Source organism: Salmo salar, chromosome 06 (genome assembly GCF_965601325.2).
Source record: "Salmo salar chromosome 06, fSalSal1, whole genome shotgun sequence".
NCBI classification, from domain to species: domain Eukaryota; kingdom Metazoa; phylum Chordata; class Actinopteri; order Salmoniformes; family Salmonidae; genus Salmo; species Salmo salar.
The window spans coordinates 10,811,246-10,832,500 of NC_138296.1; the positions used below are offsets into that span (position 1 = coordinate 10,811,246).

A 21,255-nucleotide genomic window follows, 5' to 3' on the forward strand; every position below is an offset into this window, starting at 1 on the left:
AGGTACTATATACATCTGTTAGTTAATAACACTACGCCAGGTACTATATACATCTGTTAGTTAATAACACTACATCTGTTAGTTAATAACACTTCACCAGGTACTATATACATCAGTTAGTTAATAACACTACACCAGGTACTATATACATCTGTTAGTTAATAACACTACATATGTTAGTTAATAACACTACACCAGGTACTATACATCTGTTAGTTAATAACACTACACCACGTACTGTACATCTGTTAGTTAATAACACTACACCAGGTACTATATACATCTGTTAGTTAATAACACTACACCAGGTACTATATACATCTGTTAGTTAATAACACTACACCAGGTACTGTACATCTGTTAGTTAACCTCTCTAGGGAAGGTGGGACGAAATCGTCCCACCTACGTAACAGCCAGTGGAATCCTGTGGCGCGTTATTCAAATACCTTAGAAATGCTATTACTTCAATTTCTCAAATATATGACTATTTTACAGCCATTTAAAGACAAGACTCTCGTTAATCTAACCACACTGTCCGATTTCAAAAAGGCTTTACAACGAAAGCAAAACATTAGATTATGTCAGCAGAGTACCCAGACAGAAATAATCAGACACCCATTTTTCAAGCTAGCATATAATGTCACATAAACCCAAACCACAGCTAAATGCAGCACTAACCTTTGATGATCTTCATCAGATGACACGCCTAGGACATTATGTTATACAATACATGCATGTTTTGTTCAATCAAGTTCATATTTATATCAAAAACCAGCTTTTTACATTAGCATGTGACGTTCAGAACTAGCATACCCACCGCAAACTTCCGGTGAATTTACTAAATTACTCACGATAAACGTTCACAAAAAACACAATTATTTTAAGAATTATAGATACAGAACTCCTCTATTCGCTATGTCCGATTTTTAAAATTGCTTTTCGGTGAAAGCACATTTTGCAATATTCTAAGTAGATAGCCCGGCATCACAGGGCTAGCTATTTAGACACCCACCAAGTTTGGCACTCACCAAACTCATATTTACTATAAGAAAAATGTTATTACCTTTGCTGTTCTTCGTCAGAATGCACTCCCAGGACTTCTACTTCAATAACAAATGTTGGTTTGGTTCAAAATAATCCATAGTTATGTTCAAATATCCCCTGTTTTGTTCGTGCGTTCAAGACACTATCCGAAGTGTAAAGGGTGACGCGCCCGACGCGTTTCGTGACAAAAAAATTCTAAATATTCCATTACCGTACTTCGAAGCATGTCAACCGCTGTTTAAAATACATTTTTATGCAATTTTTCTCGTAAAAAAGCGATAATATTCCGACCGGGAATCTGTGTTTTAGTACAAAGAGAGAGAAAATAAAAACATGGGGTCGCCTCGTGCACGCGCCTCAGTCTCATTGTCCTCTGATAGACCACTTACCAAAGGCGCTAATGTTTTTCAGCCAGGGGCTGCCTCGACATCATTCAGCTTTTTCCCGGGTTCTGAGAGCCTATGGGAGCCGTAGGAAGTGTCACGTTACAGCAAAGATCCTAAGTTTTCAATAAAAAGAGTCAAGAAGCCCAAGGAATGGTCAGAGAGGGCACTTCCTGTACAGAATCTTCTCAGGTTTTTGCCTGCCATATGAGTTCTGTTATACTCACAGACACCATTCAAACAGTTTTAGAAACTTTAGGGTGTTTTCTATCCAAAGCCAATAATTATATGCATATTCTAGTTTCTGGGCAGTAGTAATAACCAGATTAAATCGGGTACGTTTTATATCCGGCCGTGTAAATACTGCCGCCTAGCGCTAACATAACACTACACCAGGTACTATACATCTGTTAGTTAATAACACACCAGGTACTATACATCTGTTAGTTAATAACACACCAGGTACTATATACATCTGTTAGTTAATAACACACCAGGTACTATATACATCTGTTAGTTAATAACACTACACCAGGTACTGTACATCTGTTAGTTAATAACACTACACCAGGTACTATACATCTGTTAGTTAATAACACTACACCAGGTACTATACACCTGTCAGTTAATAACACTACACCACGTACTGTACACATGTTAGTTAATAACACTACGCCAGGTACTATATACATCTGTTAGTTAATAACACTACATCTGTTAGTTAATAACACTACACCACGTACTGTACATCTGTTAGTTAATAACACTACACCAGGTACTATATACATCTGTTAGTTAATAACACTACACCAGGTACTATATACATCTTAGTTAATAACACTACACCTGTTAGTTAATAACACTACACCAGGTACTGTACATCTGTTAGTTAATAACACTACATCTGTTAGTTAATAACACTACATCTGTTAGTTAATAACACTACATCTGTGAGTTAATAACACTACATCTGTGAGTTAATAACACTACATCTGTTAGTTAATAACACTACACCAGGTACTGTTAGTTAATAACACTACATCTGTTAGTTAATAACACTACACCAGGTACTATACATCTGCTATTTAATAACACTACACCAGGTACTATACATCTGTTAGTTAGTTAATAACACCAGATTTGTTAGTTAATAACACTACACCTGTTAGTTAATAACACCAGAACCACATAAACAGCCTGATTTCACTATTGTACTGATATATTAACCCTGACATGTTGGGAAGAGCAGCCTCCTTTCACTATGACCTTATTCTATTGTAGCAGCGTTGTACACAGTGCCTCAGGTCAGTTTCAACAGGACACGTTATATCAGACTATGACCTTATTCTATTGTAGCAGCGTTGTACACAGTGCCTCAGGTCAGTTTCAACAGGACACGTTATATCAGACTATGACCTTATTCTATTGTAGCAGCGTTGTTCACAGTGCCTCAGGTCAGTTTCAACAGGACACGTTATATCAGACTATGACCTTATTCTATTGTAGCAGCGTTGTTCACAGTGCCTCAGGTCAGTTTCAACAGGACACGTTATATCAGACTATGACCTTATTCTATTGTAGCAGCGTTGTTCACAGTGCCTCAGGTCAGTTTCAACAGGACACGTTATATCAGACTATGACCTTATTCTATTGTAGCAGCGTTGTACACAGTGCCTCAGGTCAGTTTCAACAGGACACGTTATATCAGACTATGACCTTATTCTATTGTAGCAGCGTTGTTCACAGTGCCTCAGGTCAGTTTCAACAGGACACGTTATATCAGACTATGACCTTATTCTATTGTAGCAGCGTTGTACACAGTGCCTCAGGTCAGTTTCAACAGGACACGTTATATCAGACTATGACCTTATTCTATTGTAGCAGCGTTGTACACAGTGCCTCAGGTCAGTTTCAACAGGACACGTTATATCAGACTATGACCTTATTCTATTGTAGCAGCGTTGTTCACAGTGCCTCAGGTCAGTTTCAACAGGACACGTTATATCAGACTATGACCTTATTCTATTGTAGCAGCGTTGTTCACAGTGCCTCAGGTCAGTTTCAACAGGACACGTTATATCAGACTATGACCTTATTCTATTGTAGCAGCGTTGTTCACAGTGCCTCAGGTCAGTTTCAACAGGACACGTTATATCAGACTATGACCTTATTCTATTGTAGCAGCGTTGTACACAGTGCCTCAGGTCAGTTTCAACAGGACACGTTATATCAGACTATGACCTTATTCTATTGTAGCAGCGTTGTTCACAGTGCCTCAGGTCAGTTTCAACAGGACACGTTATATCAGACTATGACCTTATTCTATTGTAGCAGCGTTGTTCACAGTGCCTCAGGTCAGTTTCAACAGGACACGTTATATCAGACTACCTTGTGTGTATCAGATCCTGTCAGGTCTTCAGCAGAGCTGTAGTCAGAGGGAGGTGTGCTTCACAGAGGCCAGGAGAGATGCTGCCAAGGCCATGGCACAGTGAGTCTGTCCTCTACACTCCTCCATCCTCTTCTCCATCTATCTCCTCTCCTCCCCCACCGTTCTTCCACCTCTCTACTCCTCCCCCTTTACTCCTCCTCCCCCTTTACTCCTCCTCCCTCCACTCCTCCCCCTTTACTCCTCCTCCCTCCACTCCTCCACCTCTCTACTCCTCCCCTCTCCACTCCTCCACCTCTCTACTCCTCCCCCCTGTACTCTTCCACCTCTCCTTCCCTCTCCTTCCCTCCCTCTCTCCCTGTCTGTCTAGTTGTTTGTCTTCTGGGGTAACAGGTTAACTGTAGTGTTAGGGTTGTAGTCAGAAGTAAACAGCCAGCTGGTTGTACCTGCAGGACCTGTCTATCATGTCTGTCCTCCCCTCATGTTTCTCTCTTTAATCCCCTCTTTCTCCGTCCGTCTCCTACTCCGTCTATCTCTGTCTGAATCTTACCCTTCCTCTCTAACTCACTGTTCTTTTCTTTCAATATATCCAACTCAGACTTTCTCTCTCTTTCAATTTCATTTCAATTTCAATATAAGGGCTTTATTGGCATGGGAAACATATGTTAACATTGCCAAAGCAAGTGAAGTTGATAATAAACAAAAGTGAAATAAACAATAAAAAGCTGTTTTATTGTCTCTCTCCCCTCCTAACCCCCTCTATTTCCCTGTCTCTGTGTCAGGGTGTGTGTGACAGCAGGGGTATCAGCCCAGGGTAGTTCTGATTCTGTGGTGTGTGAGGGGAATGTGTCAGCTGTCTACAGAGCTCTGCTGGACTGTATGACTGACTACACACTGGACAGCAGAGGAGACGTAGGAGCCTGGTGAGTGACACACACACACACACACACAACTACCCCAAGTTTACCCCTTCCCAGAGGGCCTGAATCACTCCCCTTCAAGACTCCTCTCCCTGCCCTACAGGCATGTGTCACACCTGGTGGCCCCGGGAGATGCTTAGTTAGTTTACCTGACAGGAATGTCACCTGGCGTGTCACCTGGGCCTGCTGTGGGGCGGACTTTCTCCTTTTCTCTTTCTCGTTATTGTTTGATCTCTCTCACTCGCTCTGTCTGTCTCTCACTCGCTCTGTCTGTCTGTCTCTCACTCGCTCTGTCTGTCTGTCTCTCACTCGCTCTGTCTGTCTGTCTGTCTCTCACTCGCTCTGTCTGTCTGTCTGACTCTCACTCGCTCTGTCTGTCTCACTCGCTCTGTCTGTCTCTCACTCGCTCTGTCTGTCTGTCTCTCACTCGCTCTGTCTGTCTGTCTCTCACTCGCTCTGTCTGTCTGTCTCTCACTCGCTCTGTCTGTCTGTCTCTCACTCGCTCTGTCTGTCTGTCTCTCACTCGCTCTGTCTGTCTGACTCTCACTCGCTCTGTCTGTCTGACTCTCACTCGCTCTGTCTGTCTCTCACTCGCTCTGTCTGTCTGACTCTCACTCGCTCTGTCTGTCTGTCTGTCTCTCTCGCTCTGTCTGTCTCACTCGCTCTGTCTGTCTCTCACTCGCTCTGTCTCTGACTCTCACTCGCTCTCTGTCTGTCTCTCTCACTCGCTCTGTCTGTCTGACTCTCACTCGCTCTGTCTCTGTCTGTCTCGCTCGCTCTCTCGCTCTGTCTGTCTCTCTCACTCTCGCTGTCCTTCTCCCTGTCTTTCTCTCTCTGTCGTTCTATCTTTCGGTCTTTCTCTCTCTCTCTCCCTTCTCCAGTGGGGACACATTCCTCTATGAGGTGGAGTAAGAGAGGAGGAATGAGAGGAGGAAGGAGAGACATGTCGTGAGGTTGAATCATCATATCTTTTGTTCTAACAGGACAGTCCTGTGGCAATGATATCTGTTTCTGATTGATTTAACCTTGATTTAACCAGGCCTGTTGCCTGGCCTTCAATGCTGCTGCTCACCAAACATCAACTAACTGTTAGTTTGAACTGATTGCTTCTTTTTTTTAAATATATTTGTTTTATTTCAGCTTTATTTAACCAGGTAGGCTAGTTGAGAACAAGTTCTCATTTACAACTGTGATCTGGCCAAGATAAAGCAAAGCAGTGTGACACAATCAACAAGACAGTTACACATGGAATAAACAAACATACAGTCAATAACACAATAGAAAAGTCTATATACAGTGTGGGCAAATGAGGTAAGATAAGGGAGGTAGGCAATAAAAAGGCCATAGTGGCGAAATAATTACAATTTAGCAATTAAACACTGGAGTGATAGATGTGCAGAAGATGAATGTACAAGTAGAGATACTGGGGTGCAAATGAGAAAAAATAAAATAATACATGACAGTATGGGGATGAGGTAGTTGGATGGGCTATTTACAGATGGGCTATGTACAGGTGCAGTGATCTGTTCTCTGCTCTGACAGCTGGTGCTTAAAGTTAGTGAGGGAAATATGGGTCATGCAATATGCAATTCGTTCCAGTCATTGGCAGCAGAGAACTGGAAGGAAAGATGACCAAAGGAGGAATTGGCTTTGGGGGTGACCAGTGAGATATACCTGCTGGAGCGCGTGCTACGTGTGGGTGCTGCTATGGTGACCAGTGAGCTGAGATAAGACGGGGCTTTACCTAGCAAAGACTTATAGATGACCTGGAGCCAGTGGGTTTGGCGACGAATATGAAGCGAGGACCAGCCAACGAGAGCATACAGGTCGCAGTGGTGGGTAGTATATGGGGCTTTGGTGACAAAACGGATGGCACTGTGATAGACTGCATCCAATTTGCTGAGTAGAGTGTTGGAGGCTATTTTGTAAATGACATCGCCGAAGTTAAGGATTGGTAGGATGGTCAGTTTTACGAGGGTATGTTTGGCAGCATGAGTGAAGGATGCTTTGTTGCGAAATAGGAAGCCGATTCTAGATTTAATTTTGGATTGGAGATGTTTAATATGAGTCTGGAAGGAGAGTTTACAGTCTAACCAGACACCTAGGTATCTGTAGTTGTCCACATATTCTAGGTCAGAACCGTCCAGAGTGGTGATACTGGACGGGCGGGCTGACGCGATCAGTTGAAGAGCATGCATTTAGTTTTACTTGCAGTTGGAGGCCATGGAAGGAGAGTTGTATGGCATTGAAGCTCGTCTGGAGGTTAGTTAACACAGTGTTCAAAGAAGGTACGGTGGGATTCGAAATGGTCGGTGATCTGTTTGTTAACTTGGTTTTCAAAGACCTTAGGAAGACAGGGTAGGATAAATATAGGTTTGTAGCAGTTTGGGTCTAGAGTGTCTCCCCTGTGGAAGAGGGGGATGACCGCAGCAGCTTTCCAATCTTTGGGGATCTCAGACGATACGAAAGAGAGGGTTGAACAGGCTAGTAATAGGGGTTGCAACAATTTCAGCGTATCATTTTAGAAAGAGAGGGTCCAGATTGTCTAGCCCGGCTGATTTGTAGGGGTCCAGATTTTTCAGCTCTTTCAGAACATCAGCTATCTGGATTTGGGTGAAGGAGAAATGGGGAGGCTTGGGCAAGTTGCTGTAGGGGGTTCAGGGGTGTTGACCAGGGTAGGGGTAGCCAGGTGGACAGCATGGCCAGCCGTAGAAAAATGCTTATTGAAATTCTCAATTATTGTGGATTTATCGGTGGTGACAGTGTTTCCTAGCCAGCTGGGAGGAGGTGCTCTTATTCTCCATGGACTTTACAGTGTCCCAAAACTTTTTGGAGTTTATGCTGCAGGATGCAAATTTCTGTTTGAAAAAGCTAGCCTTTGCTTTCTGCCTGTGTATATTGGTTCCTAACTTCCCTGAAAAGTTGTAAATCAAGGGGGCTATTTGATGCTAATGCCGTACGCCACAGGATGTTTTTGTGCTGGTCAAGGGCAGTCAGGTCTGAAGTGAACCAAGGGCTGTATCTGTTCCTGGTTAAAAAAAAATAGAATGGGGCACGCTTATTTAAGATGGTGAGGAAAGCACTTTTAAAGAGCAACCAGGCATCCTCTACTGACGGGATGAGGTCAATATCCTTCCAGGATACCCGGGCCAGGTCAAGTAGAAAGGCCTGCTCGCTGAAGTGTTTCAGGGAGCGTTTGACAGTGATGAGTGGTGGTCGTTTGACCGCGGACCCATTACGGACGCAAGCAATGAGTCAGTGATCGCTGAGATCCTGGTTGAAGACAGCAGAGGTGTATTTGGAGGGCAGGTTGGTTAGGATGATATCTATGAGGGTGCCCGTGTTTACGGATTTGGGGTTGTACCTGGTAGGTTCATTGATAATTTGTGTGAGATTGAGGGCATCAAGCTTAGATTGTAGGATGGCCGGGGTGTTAAGCATGTCCCAGTTTAGGTCACCTAACAGCACAAGTTCTGAAGATAGATGGGGGGCAATCAATTCACATATGATGTCCAGGGCACAGCTGGGGGCAGAAGGGGGTCTATAACAAGCGGCAACGGTGAGAGACTTGTTTCTGGAAGGTGGATTTTTAAAAGTAGAAGCTCAAATTGTTTGGGTACAGACCTGGACAGTAAGACAGAAAGACAGAATTCTGCAGGCTGTCTCTGCAGTAGATTGCAACTCCGCCCCCTATGGCAGTTCTATTTTGTCGGAAAATGTTGTAGTTGGGGATGTACATTTCAGGGTTTTTGGTGGCCTTCCTAAGCCAGGATTCAGACACGGCTAGGACATCAGGGTTGGCAGAGTGTGCTAAAGCAGTGAATAAAACAAACTTAGGGAGGAGGCTTGTCGAGAATGATAAATCTGATCTATGACCTTTACTCCTTATTACAGCCTTAATATTACATCAACTAGTCTGACAGACAGACAGACAGACAGACAGACAGACAGACAGACAGACAGACAGACAGACACAGTCTGTCTCATGAAGTGGACTCCTTTTACAGCATTCACTCCAACTGTCGCTCCGCACGCGCGTTCACGCACGGGCACATACAGACACTTACACACACACACACACTGTGGCTCCCGTGTCAGGGCATGACATTAGAGTAGATATCCTGATTACCATATCACACAAACAAAAGCTGCCCTCAGGACATGACAAACTGATTTGAATATTAGCTTTTAGGACCCGGGGGCGGTGCCATGACTAGCCTGATGGAGGTGACTCTGTGTGTGTTTAAGGTATTCATCTCTTCTCTCCAGGGTGAGAGAGGCAGCCATGACTAGCCTGATGGAGGTGACTCTGTGTGTGGTGGGCACCGCTCCACAACTACTCTCACCAGACCTGTGAGTAGCAATGGAATAACTTCCTCAATCACACTGTACCACTTTAAACTAACACCTTTATAAAGCCCTCATAAACCCTTAATAAGGCCTTCATAGATGCTTCATAGATCATTTATAAGCATGCTATATAGAAGGTGGGAAAGGTGTTATGACAGATGTATGTTATTTGATATAATAGGAATTACAAATATTATTGGGGATGATAGCTGTACCTCTCCATTCATCCCTCTCTCCTCTCCTCCCACTCATGTCTCCTCCTCTCCTCCACTCATCCCTCTCTCCTCTCCTCCTCTTATCTATTGCTCCTCCTCTTCTCCATCTCTCCTCCTCTCATCCCTCTCCTCATCTCCTCTCTCTCTCCTCCCTCTCCTCTCCTCCTCTCATCCCTCTCCTTCTCTCCTCTCCTCCTCTCCTCCTCAGGGTGAATGGTATGATGTGTAGCTTGGCCCAGCAGTCAGCAGAGAAGATCGACCGCTACAGAGCCCATGCTGGATCAGTGTTCGTCAGGCTCCTCCATAGTAACAACCCTGCAGTACCTCACATCCCCCACCGAGAGGAGCTGCTCGCCATCTTCCCTACGTGAGTTTAAACACATTGACATTTCTGTCATTTAGCAGATGCTGTTATCCAAAGTGTCTTACATCTGAAGGTAACTAGGTGAGACAACCACATTATCCCTCAATAGAGTAGTTATCAGGTAGCTAGGTGAGACAACCACATTATCCCTCAATAGAGTTGTTATCAGGTAGCTAGGTGAGACAACCACATTATCCCTCAATAGAGTAGTTATCAGGAAGCTAGGTGAGACAACCACATTATCCCTCAATAGAGTAGTTATCAGATAGCTAGGTGAGACAACCACATTATCCCTCAATAGAGTTGTTATCAGGTAGCTAGGTGAGACAACCACATTATCCCTCAATAGAGTAGTTATCAGGTAGCTAGGTGAGATAACCACATATCACAGTCATAGTAAGCAAGCAGCTATCAGCAGTCAGTCAGAAAGTGATTAGAGAACTGCACTATTCCCATTGTGTCTAAGGCCCTGTCCAGAAACATCTCCTAGCCTGAATTTCCCCCTAGGGACTTGAGTGATCTGAAAGAGTGAAGTCGTGTCCGAGCCATTTAAGACTTTGGCCAACTGGACGCCATGTTAGTGCCTTTTGAGCGTTCCATGTATCCATTAATGACACGCATATTGGCATCTATGAATGCCTCTGGGTAATCTCATACAAGACTCTATGGATGCCTCTTGGTAATTTCATACAAGACTATGGATGGCTCTGGGTAATCTCATACAAGACTCTATGGATGGCTCTGGGTAATCTCATACAAGACTCTATGGATGGCTCTTGGTAATCTCATACAAGACTATGGATGCCTCTGGCTAATCTCATACAAGACTATGGATGGCTCTGGGTAATCTCATACAAGACTCTATGGATGGCTCTGGGTAATCTCATACAAGACTCTATGGATGGCTCTGGGTAATCTCATACAAGACTCTATGGATGGCTCTGGGTAATCTCATACAAGACTCTATGGATGGCTCTGGGTAATCTCATACAAGACTCTATGGATGGCTCTGGGTAATCTCATACAAGACTCTATGGATGGCTCTTGGTAATCTCATACAAGACTATGGATGGCTCTGGGTAATCTCATACAAGACTCTATGGATGGCTCTGGGTAATCTCATACAAGACTCTATGGATGGCTCTTGGTAATCTCATACAAGACTATGGATGCCTCTGGCTAATCTCATACAAGACTATGGATGGCTCTGGGTAATCTCATACAAGACTCTATGGATGGCTCTGGGTAATCTCATACAAGACTCTATGGATGGCTCTGGGTAATCTCATACAAGACTCTATGGATGGCTCTGGGTAATCTCATACAAGACTCTATGGATGGCTCTGGGTAATCTCATACAAGACTCTATGGATGGCTCTGGGTAATCTCATACAAGACTCTATGGATGGCTCTGGGTAATCTCATACAAGACTCTGGATGGCTCTGGGTAATCTCATACAAGACTATGGATGGCTCTGGGTAATCTCATACAAGACTATGGATGGCTCTGGGTAATCTCATACAAGACTCTATGGATGGCTCTGGGTAATCTCATACAAGACTATATGGATGGCTCTGGGTAATCTCATACAAGACTATGGATGGCTCTGGGTAATCTCATACAGTGGGCAAGTTTCAATGAAAGATTTACATTTCAGTTCACTTATTGAATTGAAAAACTAAATTGACCCTTACCCTGTGTGTGTGTGTGTCTCTCTCTTTGCTCTCTCTCTCTCTCTCTCTCTCTCTCAGTGAAGGGGCAGAGAGTCTGAACTGGAATGCTCCGTCTCAGGCCTTCCCCCACATCACCCAGCTGCTGAGACTGCCCCAATACCAGTACCACACACTACTGGGGTTGACCGTGTCTGTAGGAGGACTGACTGAGTCTACGGTACGTGTCTGTAGCCCTGTGCCTTTAGCCCTGTGGATCTGTGTCTGTAGCCCTGTGTCTGTAGCCCTGTGTCTGTAGCCCTGTAGCTCTGTGTCTGTAGCTCCTGTAGCTCTGTGTCTGTAGCTCCTGTAGCTCTGTGTCTGTAGCTCCTGTAGCTCTGTGTCTGTAGCTCCTGTAGCTCTGTGTCTGTAGCTCTGTGTCTGTAGCTCCTGTAGCTCTGTGTCTGTAGCTCCTGTAGCCCTGTGCCTGTAGCCCTGTGCCTGTAGCCCTGTGCCTGTAGCCCTGTAGCTCTGTGTCTGTAGCTCCTGTAGCTCTGTGTCTGTAGCTCCTGTAGCTCTGTGTCTGTAGCTCCTGTAGCTCTGTGCCTGTAGCCCTGTAGCTCTGTGCCTGTAGCCCCTGTAGCTCTGTGTCTGTAGCTCCTGTAGCTCTGTGTCTGTAGCCCTGTAGCTCTGTGTCTGTAGCTCCTGTAGCTCTGTGCCTGTAGCCCTGTAGCTCTGTGTCTGTAGCTCCTGTAGCTCTGTGTCTGTAGCTCCTGTAGCTCTGTGCCTGTAGCTCTGTGCCTGTAGCTCTGTGTCTGTAGCTCCTGTAGCTCTGTGTCTGTAGCTATGTGCCTGTGTCTGTATTGTCTGTAGCTATGTGTATGTAACTCTGTCTGTAGCTCTGTGTCTGTAGCTCTGTCTGTGGCTATGTGTATGTGGATCTGTGTCTGTAGCTCTGTTGCTCCTGTAGCCCTGTGTCTGTTGCTCCTGTAGCCCTGTGTCTGTTGCTCCTGCAGGTATGTGTCTGTAGCCCATGTAGCATTGTGTTTGTAGCTCTGTGTCTGTGGTGTCTGTAGCTCTGTGTCTGTAGTGTGTGTGGCTCTGTGTCTGTAGCTTCTGTAACTCTGTGTCTAGCTATGTGCCTGTGTCTGTAGTGTCTGTAGCTATGTGTCTGTGGCACGTGTCTGTAGCGGTGTGTCTGTTTCTCTGCGTCTGTGGATATGTGTCTGTAGCTCTGTCTGTATCTCCTGTAGCTTTGTGTCTGCAGCGCAGTGTCTGTTGCTCTGTCCGTAGCTTCTGTTGCTCTGTCCGTAGCTCCTGTAGCCATGTCTGTAGCCATGTGTATGTAGCTCCTGTAGCCATGTGTCTGTGGCTCTGTGTCTGTAGCTCCTGTAGCCATGTGTCTGTAGCTCCTGTAGCCATGTGTCTGTAGCTCCTGTAGCCATGTGTCTGTGGCTCTGTCTGTAGCTCCTGTAGCCATGTGTCTGTAGCTCCTGTAGCCATGTGTCTGTAGCTCCTGTAGCCATGTGTCTGTAGCTCTGTGTCTGTAGCTCCTGTAGCCATGTGTCTGTAGCTCTGTGTCTGTAGCTCCTGTAGCCATGTGTCTGTAGCTCCTGTAGCCATGTGTCTGTAGCAGTGGAGGCTCCTCTGAGTGAATTTCATACAAATACAAATTGTGAAATATAAAAAAGTTATCCTTTTTCACATGTCACCAAATAATTGATTAAAACGGTTTTGCAATGAATGTCTACAGTAGTACCATGGTGTAGCCAGAATCTACTACTGAAAGCGTAAGCTACAGCTAGCTAGCACCGCAGTGCATAACATGTGGTGAGTCGTTGACTCAAAGAGAGAGTAAGACAATAGTTCAACAGTTTTTAACAAATACTTTGTTAAATGAAGGAGAAGCAAGAGTTAGTGAGAGAGAGAGAGCTACTTTAGCTTTATTCCATATTTTTTTCACTTACTTAGCTAGCTAATGTAGCTAGCTAGTTTAGCCTACTGAAACACCCGTCTCAAACAGAGAGGGATGCTATGTTAGCTAGCTGGCTATGGCTATCCAACACTGGAACTCTTCCAAGTCAAGGTAGCTTTTGGTTGTATTAATGTATTGCCAACAGGGCCTGTCTGTAACTGCTAAACTGCTTGCTGTGACTGTACACTGTACTGCATGATTGTAATGGGTTCACTAATGGGTTAGTTCTAGTAGCCATGCTGACTATGACGTGACAACAATGTAGGCTGTGTGTAGCGGTTAGCGGTCATGATATGAAGGTTTGGCTTGGAAAGGTTTTTTCGCCTGGTCACAGACAGCTAATGTGTTGTGCATTGAAGTCCACAAGCAAAGGGAAAAGGTGAGAGGAGGAGAGCACGTAGATAGATGTGAGAAGGAATGTGTATATATACAATGAGCTGTTTGTATGTGGCTGCTATGAAAGAGAACTGTGTTTGCATGTGATCAGGGGTGTGTTCATTGCACCGATTCTGTTGAAAAACCGGGATAAACATACCTGAATTTGTCCAATAGAAACTCTCGTTTGCAACTGTTGGACTAATGATTACACCTAGATCAGCTAGATGCAGGCAAGAGTGTGCAAGATGGTATTGAATGTATCACTGTCTGTCACCTGGATTCCGCAAAATTCTCTCGACCTGTGTGCACCTACGTTGTAAACTTCCATTCATAGGCTAGGTTGTAGCAACCTCATGATGAGTACAGGGAAAATTCCAGTATCATGTAGTAGCCTAAACCCATTGATGTTACATTAAACTTGGTGAAAGGAATATGAATGACCGTCATCCAACATGCTGTAATAGAAATAAGGCCATGCTCATAAAAAAAATATTATCCTCCCTCATCATAAACGGCACTGACCGCCACTGGTCTGTAGCTATCTGTCTGTAGCTACAGTATGTGTCTGTAGTCACAGTACGTGTCTGTGGTTGTATGTCTGTGGCCACAGTATGTGTCTGTGGTTATCCATCTGTGGCTACAGTGTGTGTCTGTAGTTATGTGTCGGTGGCTATCTGTCTGTGGCTACAGTACGTATCTGTAGTTGTCTGTCTGTAGCTACAGTATCTGTCTGTAGTAATCTGTCTATAGCCACTGTCTGTTGTTATCTGTCAGTGGTTATTTGTCTATAGCCACAGTCTGCGTCTGTTGTTATCTGTCTATAGCCACAGTCTGTGTCTGTTGTTATCTGTCAGTGGTTATGTGTCTGTTGTTATCTGTCAGTGGTTATCTGTCATCTGTCTATAGCCACAGTCCGTGTCTGTTGTTATCTGTCTGTGGTTATCTGTCTATAGCCACAGTCTGTGTCTGTTGTTATCTGTCTGTGGTTATCTGTCTATAGCCACAGTCTGTGTCTGTTGTTATCTGTCTGTGGTTATCTGTCTATAGCCACAGTCTGTGTCTGTTATCTGTCAGTGGTTATTTGTCTATAGCCACCGTCTGTGTCAGTGGTTATTTGTCTATAGCCACAGTCTGCGTCTGTTGTTATCTGTCTATAGCCACAGCCTGTGTCTGTAGTTATGACTGTAGCTACAGTATCTCACTGTCTGCCCCAGTACCAGTACCAGTACCACACACCACTAGCCCTCACTGTGTCCATGGTACATCAACTGTGGTTCCCACACTGCTACAGTCCAAAGACTGCATGTTATTGCAAATGTGTTGTTGTCTCTGGAAAAGCACCTTAGTGAACCAGGGGTTTGACCACTGGTCTCTCCAGTGTGTGGGTCTAAAGGCCTGCAGAGGGGGCTGGTGCCCATCACACTGCTAATATTACACCACTGAGGACACCAGTAGCTCTACTCTCATCTGTTCTATCAGTCTGTTTCTCAGGCACCAGGCATCAGCTTGACGCTCCTCTGGCCCACATCCACCTGGTTCCTGTAAACAACAAGCTAAAACCCAAAACAGAGATGGGAGTTCATCCAGAACAAATGGATCTGTGTTTAGTGATGTTGGCAGGACTGGTGTAGTCTTTCCTTTCTTTAAGGAAACCTCCTTTCCCATCTTAAACCATTCCTTTCTGTGGGGTGTGTGTGTGTGTGTGTGTGGAATGAATGAATGAATGAATGTTTTATGTAAACCTTTGCCCTACTGATCCTACCACATAAATGCTGCTGCCCAGACGTTATATACAGTGAGGGAAAAAAGTATTTGATCCCCTGCTGATTTTGTACGTTTGCCCACTGACAAAGAAATTATCAGTCTATAATTTTAATGGTAGGTTTATTTGAACAGTGAGAGACAGAATAACAACAAAACGCATGTCAAAAATGTTATAAATTGATTTGCATTTTAATGAGGGAAATAAGTATTTGACCCCCTCTCAATCAGAAAGATTTCTGGCTCCCATGTGTCTTTTATACAGGTAACGAGCTGAGATTAGGAGCACACTCTTAAAGGGAGGGCTCCTAACCGCAGCTTGTTACCTGTAAAAAAGACACCTGTCCACAGAAGCAATCAGATTCCAAACTCTCCACCATGGCCAAGACCAAAGAGCTCTCCAAGGATGTCAGGGACAAGATTCTAGACCTACACAAGGCTGGAATGGGCTACATGACCATCGCCAAGCAGCTTGGTGAGAAGGTGACAACATTTGGTGTGATTATTCGCAAATGGAAGAAACACAAAAGAACTGTCAATCTCCCTCGGCCTGGGGCTCCATGCAAGATCTCACCTCGTGGAGTTGCAATGATCATGAGAACGGTGAGGAATCAGCCCAGAACTACACGGGAGGATCTTGTCAATGATCTCAAGGCAGCTGGGACCATAGTCACCAAGAAAACAATTGGTAACACACTATGCCGTGAAGGACTCAAATCCTGCAGCGCCCGCAAGGTCCCCCTGCTCAAGAAAGCACATATACATGCCCGTCTGAAGTTTTTCAATGAACATCTGAATGACTCAGAGGACAACTGGTGAAAGTGTTGTGGTCAGATGAGACCAAAATGGAGCTCTTTGGCATCAACTCAACTCGCCGTATTTGGAGGAGGAGGAATGCTGCCTATGACCCCAAGAACACCATCTCCACCGTCAAACATGGAGGTGGAAACATTATGCTTTGGGGGTGTTTTTCTGCTAAGGGGACAGGACAACTTCACCGCATCAAAGGGACGATGGACGGGGCCATGTACCGTCAAATCTTGGGTGAGAACCTCCTTCCCTCAGCCAGGGCATTGAAAATGGGTCGTGGATGGGTATTCCAGCATGACAATGACCCAAAACACACGGCCAAGGCAACAAAGGAGTGGCTCAAGAAGAAGCACATTAAGGTCCTGGAGTGGCCTAGCCAGTCTCCAGACCTTAATCCCATAGAAAATCTGTGGAGGGAGCTGAAGGTTCGAGTTGCCAAACGTCAGCCTCGAAACCTTAATGACTTGGAGAAGATCTGCAAAGAGGAGTGGGACAAAATCCCTCCTGAGATGTGTACAAACCTGGTGGCCAACTACAAGAAACGTCTGACCTCTGTGATTGCCAACAAGAGTTTTAACATTTTTGACATGCGTTTTTCTGGATTTTTTTGTTGTTATTCTGTCTCTCACTGTTCATATAAACCTACCATTAAAATTATAGACTGATCATTTCTTTGTCACTGGGCAAATGTAAAAAATCAGCAGGGGATCAAATACTTTTTCCCCCTCACTGTACATAGACTAGAAATCACTGGTCACTTTAATAATGGAACACTAGTCACTTTAATAATGGAACACTAGTCGCTTTAATAATGGAACACTAGTCGCTTTAATCATGGAACACTAGTCGCTTTAATCATGGAACACTAGTCGCTTTAATCATGGAACACTAGTCGCTTTAATCATGGAACACTAGTCACTTTAATAATGGAACACTAGTCGCTTTAATAATGGAACACTAGTCGCTTTAATCATGGAACACTAGTCGCTTTAATCATGGAACACTAGTCGCTTTAATCATGGAACACTAGTCGCTTTAATCATGGAACACTAGTCGCTTTAATCATGGAACACTAGTCGCTTTAATCATGGAACACTAGTCGCTTTAATCATGGAACACTAGTCGCTTTAATAATGGAACACTAGTCACTTTAATAATGGAACACTAGTCGCTTTAATCATGTTTACATATTACATTACTCATCTCATATGTATATACTGTATTCTATTCTACTGTATCTCAGTCTATGCCACTCTGACATTGCTTGTCCAAATATTTCTATATTCTTAATTCCATTCCTTTTACTTTAGATTGTGTGTATTGTTAGATATTGCTCCACTGTTGGAGCTAGGAACACAGCATTTAGCTACACCCTCAATAAGATCTGCTAAACACGTGTATGTGACAAATACCATTTGATTTGATTTGACCCTCCACCACTCCAGGCCGGCTCCCATCACTCTGCACGGCCCCGGCTCAGACAGGGGCTCTCAAACTGGGGGGGTCCAACCTCCAACTGCTGCTAGACCCAGTACCCTGGTTCCTCTCTCCCTCTCAGCCCTAGGCTTGTGTCCCAAACTGCTCCCTATTCCTTACACAGTGTACTACTGTTGACCAGGGCCCATAGAGGGTCACAGTGCTTTATAAAGGGAATAGTGCTTTATAAAGGGAATAGTGCTTTATAAAGGGAATAGCATGGCATTAGGGACATCCCTGGTCTCTCTCCCTCTCAGCCCCAGTCAGCTAGAGAAAGACAACCCCTCTGGTGGTACTAATGTCCCTGGTCTCTCTCCCTCTCAGCCCCAGTCAGCTAGAGAAAGACAACCACTCTGGTGGTACTAATGTCCCTGGTCTCTCTCCCTCTCAGCCCCAGTCAGCTAGAGAAAGACAACCCCTCTGGTGGTACTAATGTCCCTGGTCTCTCTCCCTCTCAGCCCCAGTCAGCTAGGGAAAGACAACCCCTCTGGTGGGACTAATGTCCCTGGTCTCTCTCCCTCTCAGCCCCAGTCAGCTAGAGAAAGACAACCCCTCTGGTGGTACTAATGTCCCTGGTCTCTCTCCCTCTCAGCCCCAGTCAGCTAGAGAAAGACAACCCCTCTGGTGGGACTAATGTCCCTGGTCTCTCTCCCTCTCAGCCCCAGTCAGCTAGGGAAAGACAACCCCTCTGGTGGGACTAATGTCCCTGGTCTCTCTCCCTCTCAGCCCCAGTCAGCTAGGGAAAGACAACCCCTCTGGTGGGACTAATGTCCCTGGTCTCTCTCCCTCTCAGCCCCAGTCAGCTAGGGAAAGACAACCCCTCTGGTGGGACTAATGTCCCTGGTCTCTCTCCCTCTCAGCCCCAGTCAGCTAGGGAAAGACAACCCCTCTGGTGGGACTAATGTCCCTGGTCTCTCTCCCTCTCAGCCCCAGTCAGCTAGGGAAAGACAACCCCTCTGGTGGGACTAATGTCCCTGGGGAGACACCCTCAACACTGATGATGATTGGTGGTGGTTGGGGTTATTTAGAACCCAGCTCAGTGTTTGTGGAGGGAATGTAGAACAATAAGGTGATGTTTTAATGGGTGTAGTGAGGTTAGTAAAGCTACAGTCATCTGTCAGCAATGCCTGTAAACCTATTCATTGTTAGGTGATCTGGCGTGCTCCATGCTCTCTGCCCCTCTCTATCTCTCTGTCCCTCTCTCTGTCCCTCTCTCTGTCCCTCTCTCTGTCCCTCTCTCTGTCCCTCTCTCTGTCCCTCTCTCTGTCCCTCTCTCTGCCTCTCTTTCTCTCGCCCTCTCTGCCTCTCTTTCTCTCGCCCTCTCTGCCTCTCTTTCTCTCGCCCTCTCTGCCTCTCTTTCTCTCGCCCTCTCTGCCTCTCTTTCTCTCGCCCTCTCTGCCTCTCTTTCTCTCGCCCTCTCTGCCTCTCTTTCTCTCGCTCTCTCTGCCTCTCTTTCTCTCGCTCTCTCTGCCTCTCTTTCTCGCTCTCTCTGTGTTTCTTTCTCTCTCGCTCTCTGCCTCTGTCGCTCTGTGTCTTTCTCTCTCTGTCTCTCTCTCTCTCTCTCTCTGTCTTTCTCTCTCTCTCTCTGTGTCTTTCTCTGTCTCTCTCTGTGTCTTTCTCTGTGTCTCTCTCTGTGTCTTTCTCTGTGTCTTTCTCTCTCTCTCTCTGTGTCTTTCTCTGTGTCTCTCTCTGTGTCTTTCTCTGTGTCTCTCTCTGTGTCTTTCTCTGTCTCTGTCTCTCTCTGTGTCTTTCTCTGTCTCTCTCTGTGTCTTTCTCTGTCTCTCTGTGTTTCTCTGTCTCTCTCTCTCTCTCTCTCTCTCTCTCGACCTGTGGCTTGGTAGACTCCTGTTATAATCTGGATGGACTGGAGACACACAGCCACTTCTGAGGTAGCCAGAACTGTGTCCCTAGGCTGATCTGGAATTGGTTCTCACAAGAGATCGATCGATTAATCGGAATGGCAGATTTAATTAGGGCTGATTACAAGTTTTCATGGCAATCGGTATTTTTGGACACCGATATGCCATTTATTTAAAAAAAAAAAATGTTTACACTGTTATTTAACTAGGAAAGTCAGTTAAGAACACATCCTTATTTTCAATAACGGCCTAGGAACGGGGGGTTAACTGCCTTGTTCAGGGGCAGAATGACAGGCTTTTTTGGTCCTCCAATAATCGGTATCGGTGTTGAAAAATCATAATCGGTCGACCTCTAGTTCTCACACACGAGTCCAAAGTGATGAAGCATCCTGTTGGATCCTGGAAACTCTTTCTCACCGTCCTAGTCTCCTTTCCCGCCGTTTCACATTTGTGTTGCTATATTTCATAAACCATCTCCTGTGAGACTCCCCTCCCCCTCTCCCACTGCTTAGTCCAACTCTCTTCTCCTCTCATTCCCCCTGAAAGACCATGTCATCACTACAGACATTTGTAACTGCCAGTGTAGAAAATACAGAATTCCTCTCTTCTCCAGCGGGTGTCGATGCTGTTGTAGCTATGTGAACGATGAGCAGCTTTCAATAGCCTTCAGTGTATCACTCAATTTCACCATGTCATCACTATGTGAGGGAAGTGATGCCAGGAAATCAGAGTGTGCGTCCCAAAATAGAACCCTCTTCCCTATGGGCCCTGGTCAAAAGTAGTGCACTATGTAGGAAATAGAGTGTCATTTGGTACGCAGACAGAGAGATGAGCTGTTTAGATTTAATGTTGCTCAATGTGGCTTCTCCCACGGTCATTCCAGACTTACACAATGGAGTGGTAATATCCTATTTTATAGTTTTATTGTTCTGGTCTGGATCTCAGAGTTTCTACTGATCTGTTACTGTCCTCTGTGTCTGATGTTAACTACACACTGATGTCTATCTATCAGTCCTCTGTCTGATGTTAACTACACACTGATGTCTATCAGTCCTCTGTCTGATGTTAACTACACACTGATGTCTATCAGTCCTCTGTCTGATGTTAACTACACACTGATGTCTATCAGTCCTCTGTCTGATGTTACTACACACTGATGTCTATCTATCAGTCCTCTGTCTGATGTTACTACACACTGATGTCTATCAGTCCTCTGTCTGATGTTAACTACACACTGATGTCTATCTATCAGTCCTCTGTCTGATGTTAACTACACACTGATGTCTATCAGTCCTCTGTCTGATGTTACTAGACACTGATGTCTATCTATCAGTCCTCTGTCTGATGTTACTACACACTGATGTCTATCAGTCCTCTGTCTGATGTTACTACACACTGATGTCTGTCTATCAGTCCTCTGTCTGATGTTACTACACACTGATGTCTATCAGTCCTCTGTCTGATGTTACTACACACTGATGTCTATCTATCAGTCCTCTGTCTGATGTTAACTACACACTGATGTCTATCAGTCCTCTGTCTGATGTTACTACACACTGATGTCTATCAGTCCTCTGTCTGATGTTACTACACACTGATGTCTATCAGTCCTCTGTCTGATGTTAACTACACACTGATGTCTATCTATCAGTCCTCTGTCTGATGTTAACTACACACTGATGTC

The 21,255-nt window shown here is 44.9% G+C and overlaps 1 protein-coding gene across 2 annotated transcripts in view; it reads left to right on the forward strand.

Moving 5' to 3' along the window:
• Positions 1–21,255, forward strand: part of LOC106606222 (tubulin-specific chaperone D) — a 137,601-nt gene that overhangs the window by 107,535 nt on the left and 8,811 nt on the right. For both annotated transcript variants that reach the window (XR_014392597.1, XM_082976299.1), the window contains exons 28-32: positions 3,830–3,915; positions 4,596–4,736; positions 9,003–9,086; positions 9,507–9,665; positions 11,415–11,553. Coding sequence is in view for 1 of the 2 variants with exons in the window: in XM_082976299.1 (XP_082832425.1) it covers positions 3,830–3,915; positions 4,596–4,736; positions 9,003–9,086; positions 9,507–9,665; positions 11,415–11,553 (609 nt within the window). In the remaining variant the exon portion in view is untranslated. The remainder of the gene's footprint in view (positions 1–3,829; positions 3,916–4,595; positions 4,737–9,002; positions 9,087–9,506; positions 9,666–11,414; positions 11,554–21,255) is intronic.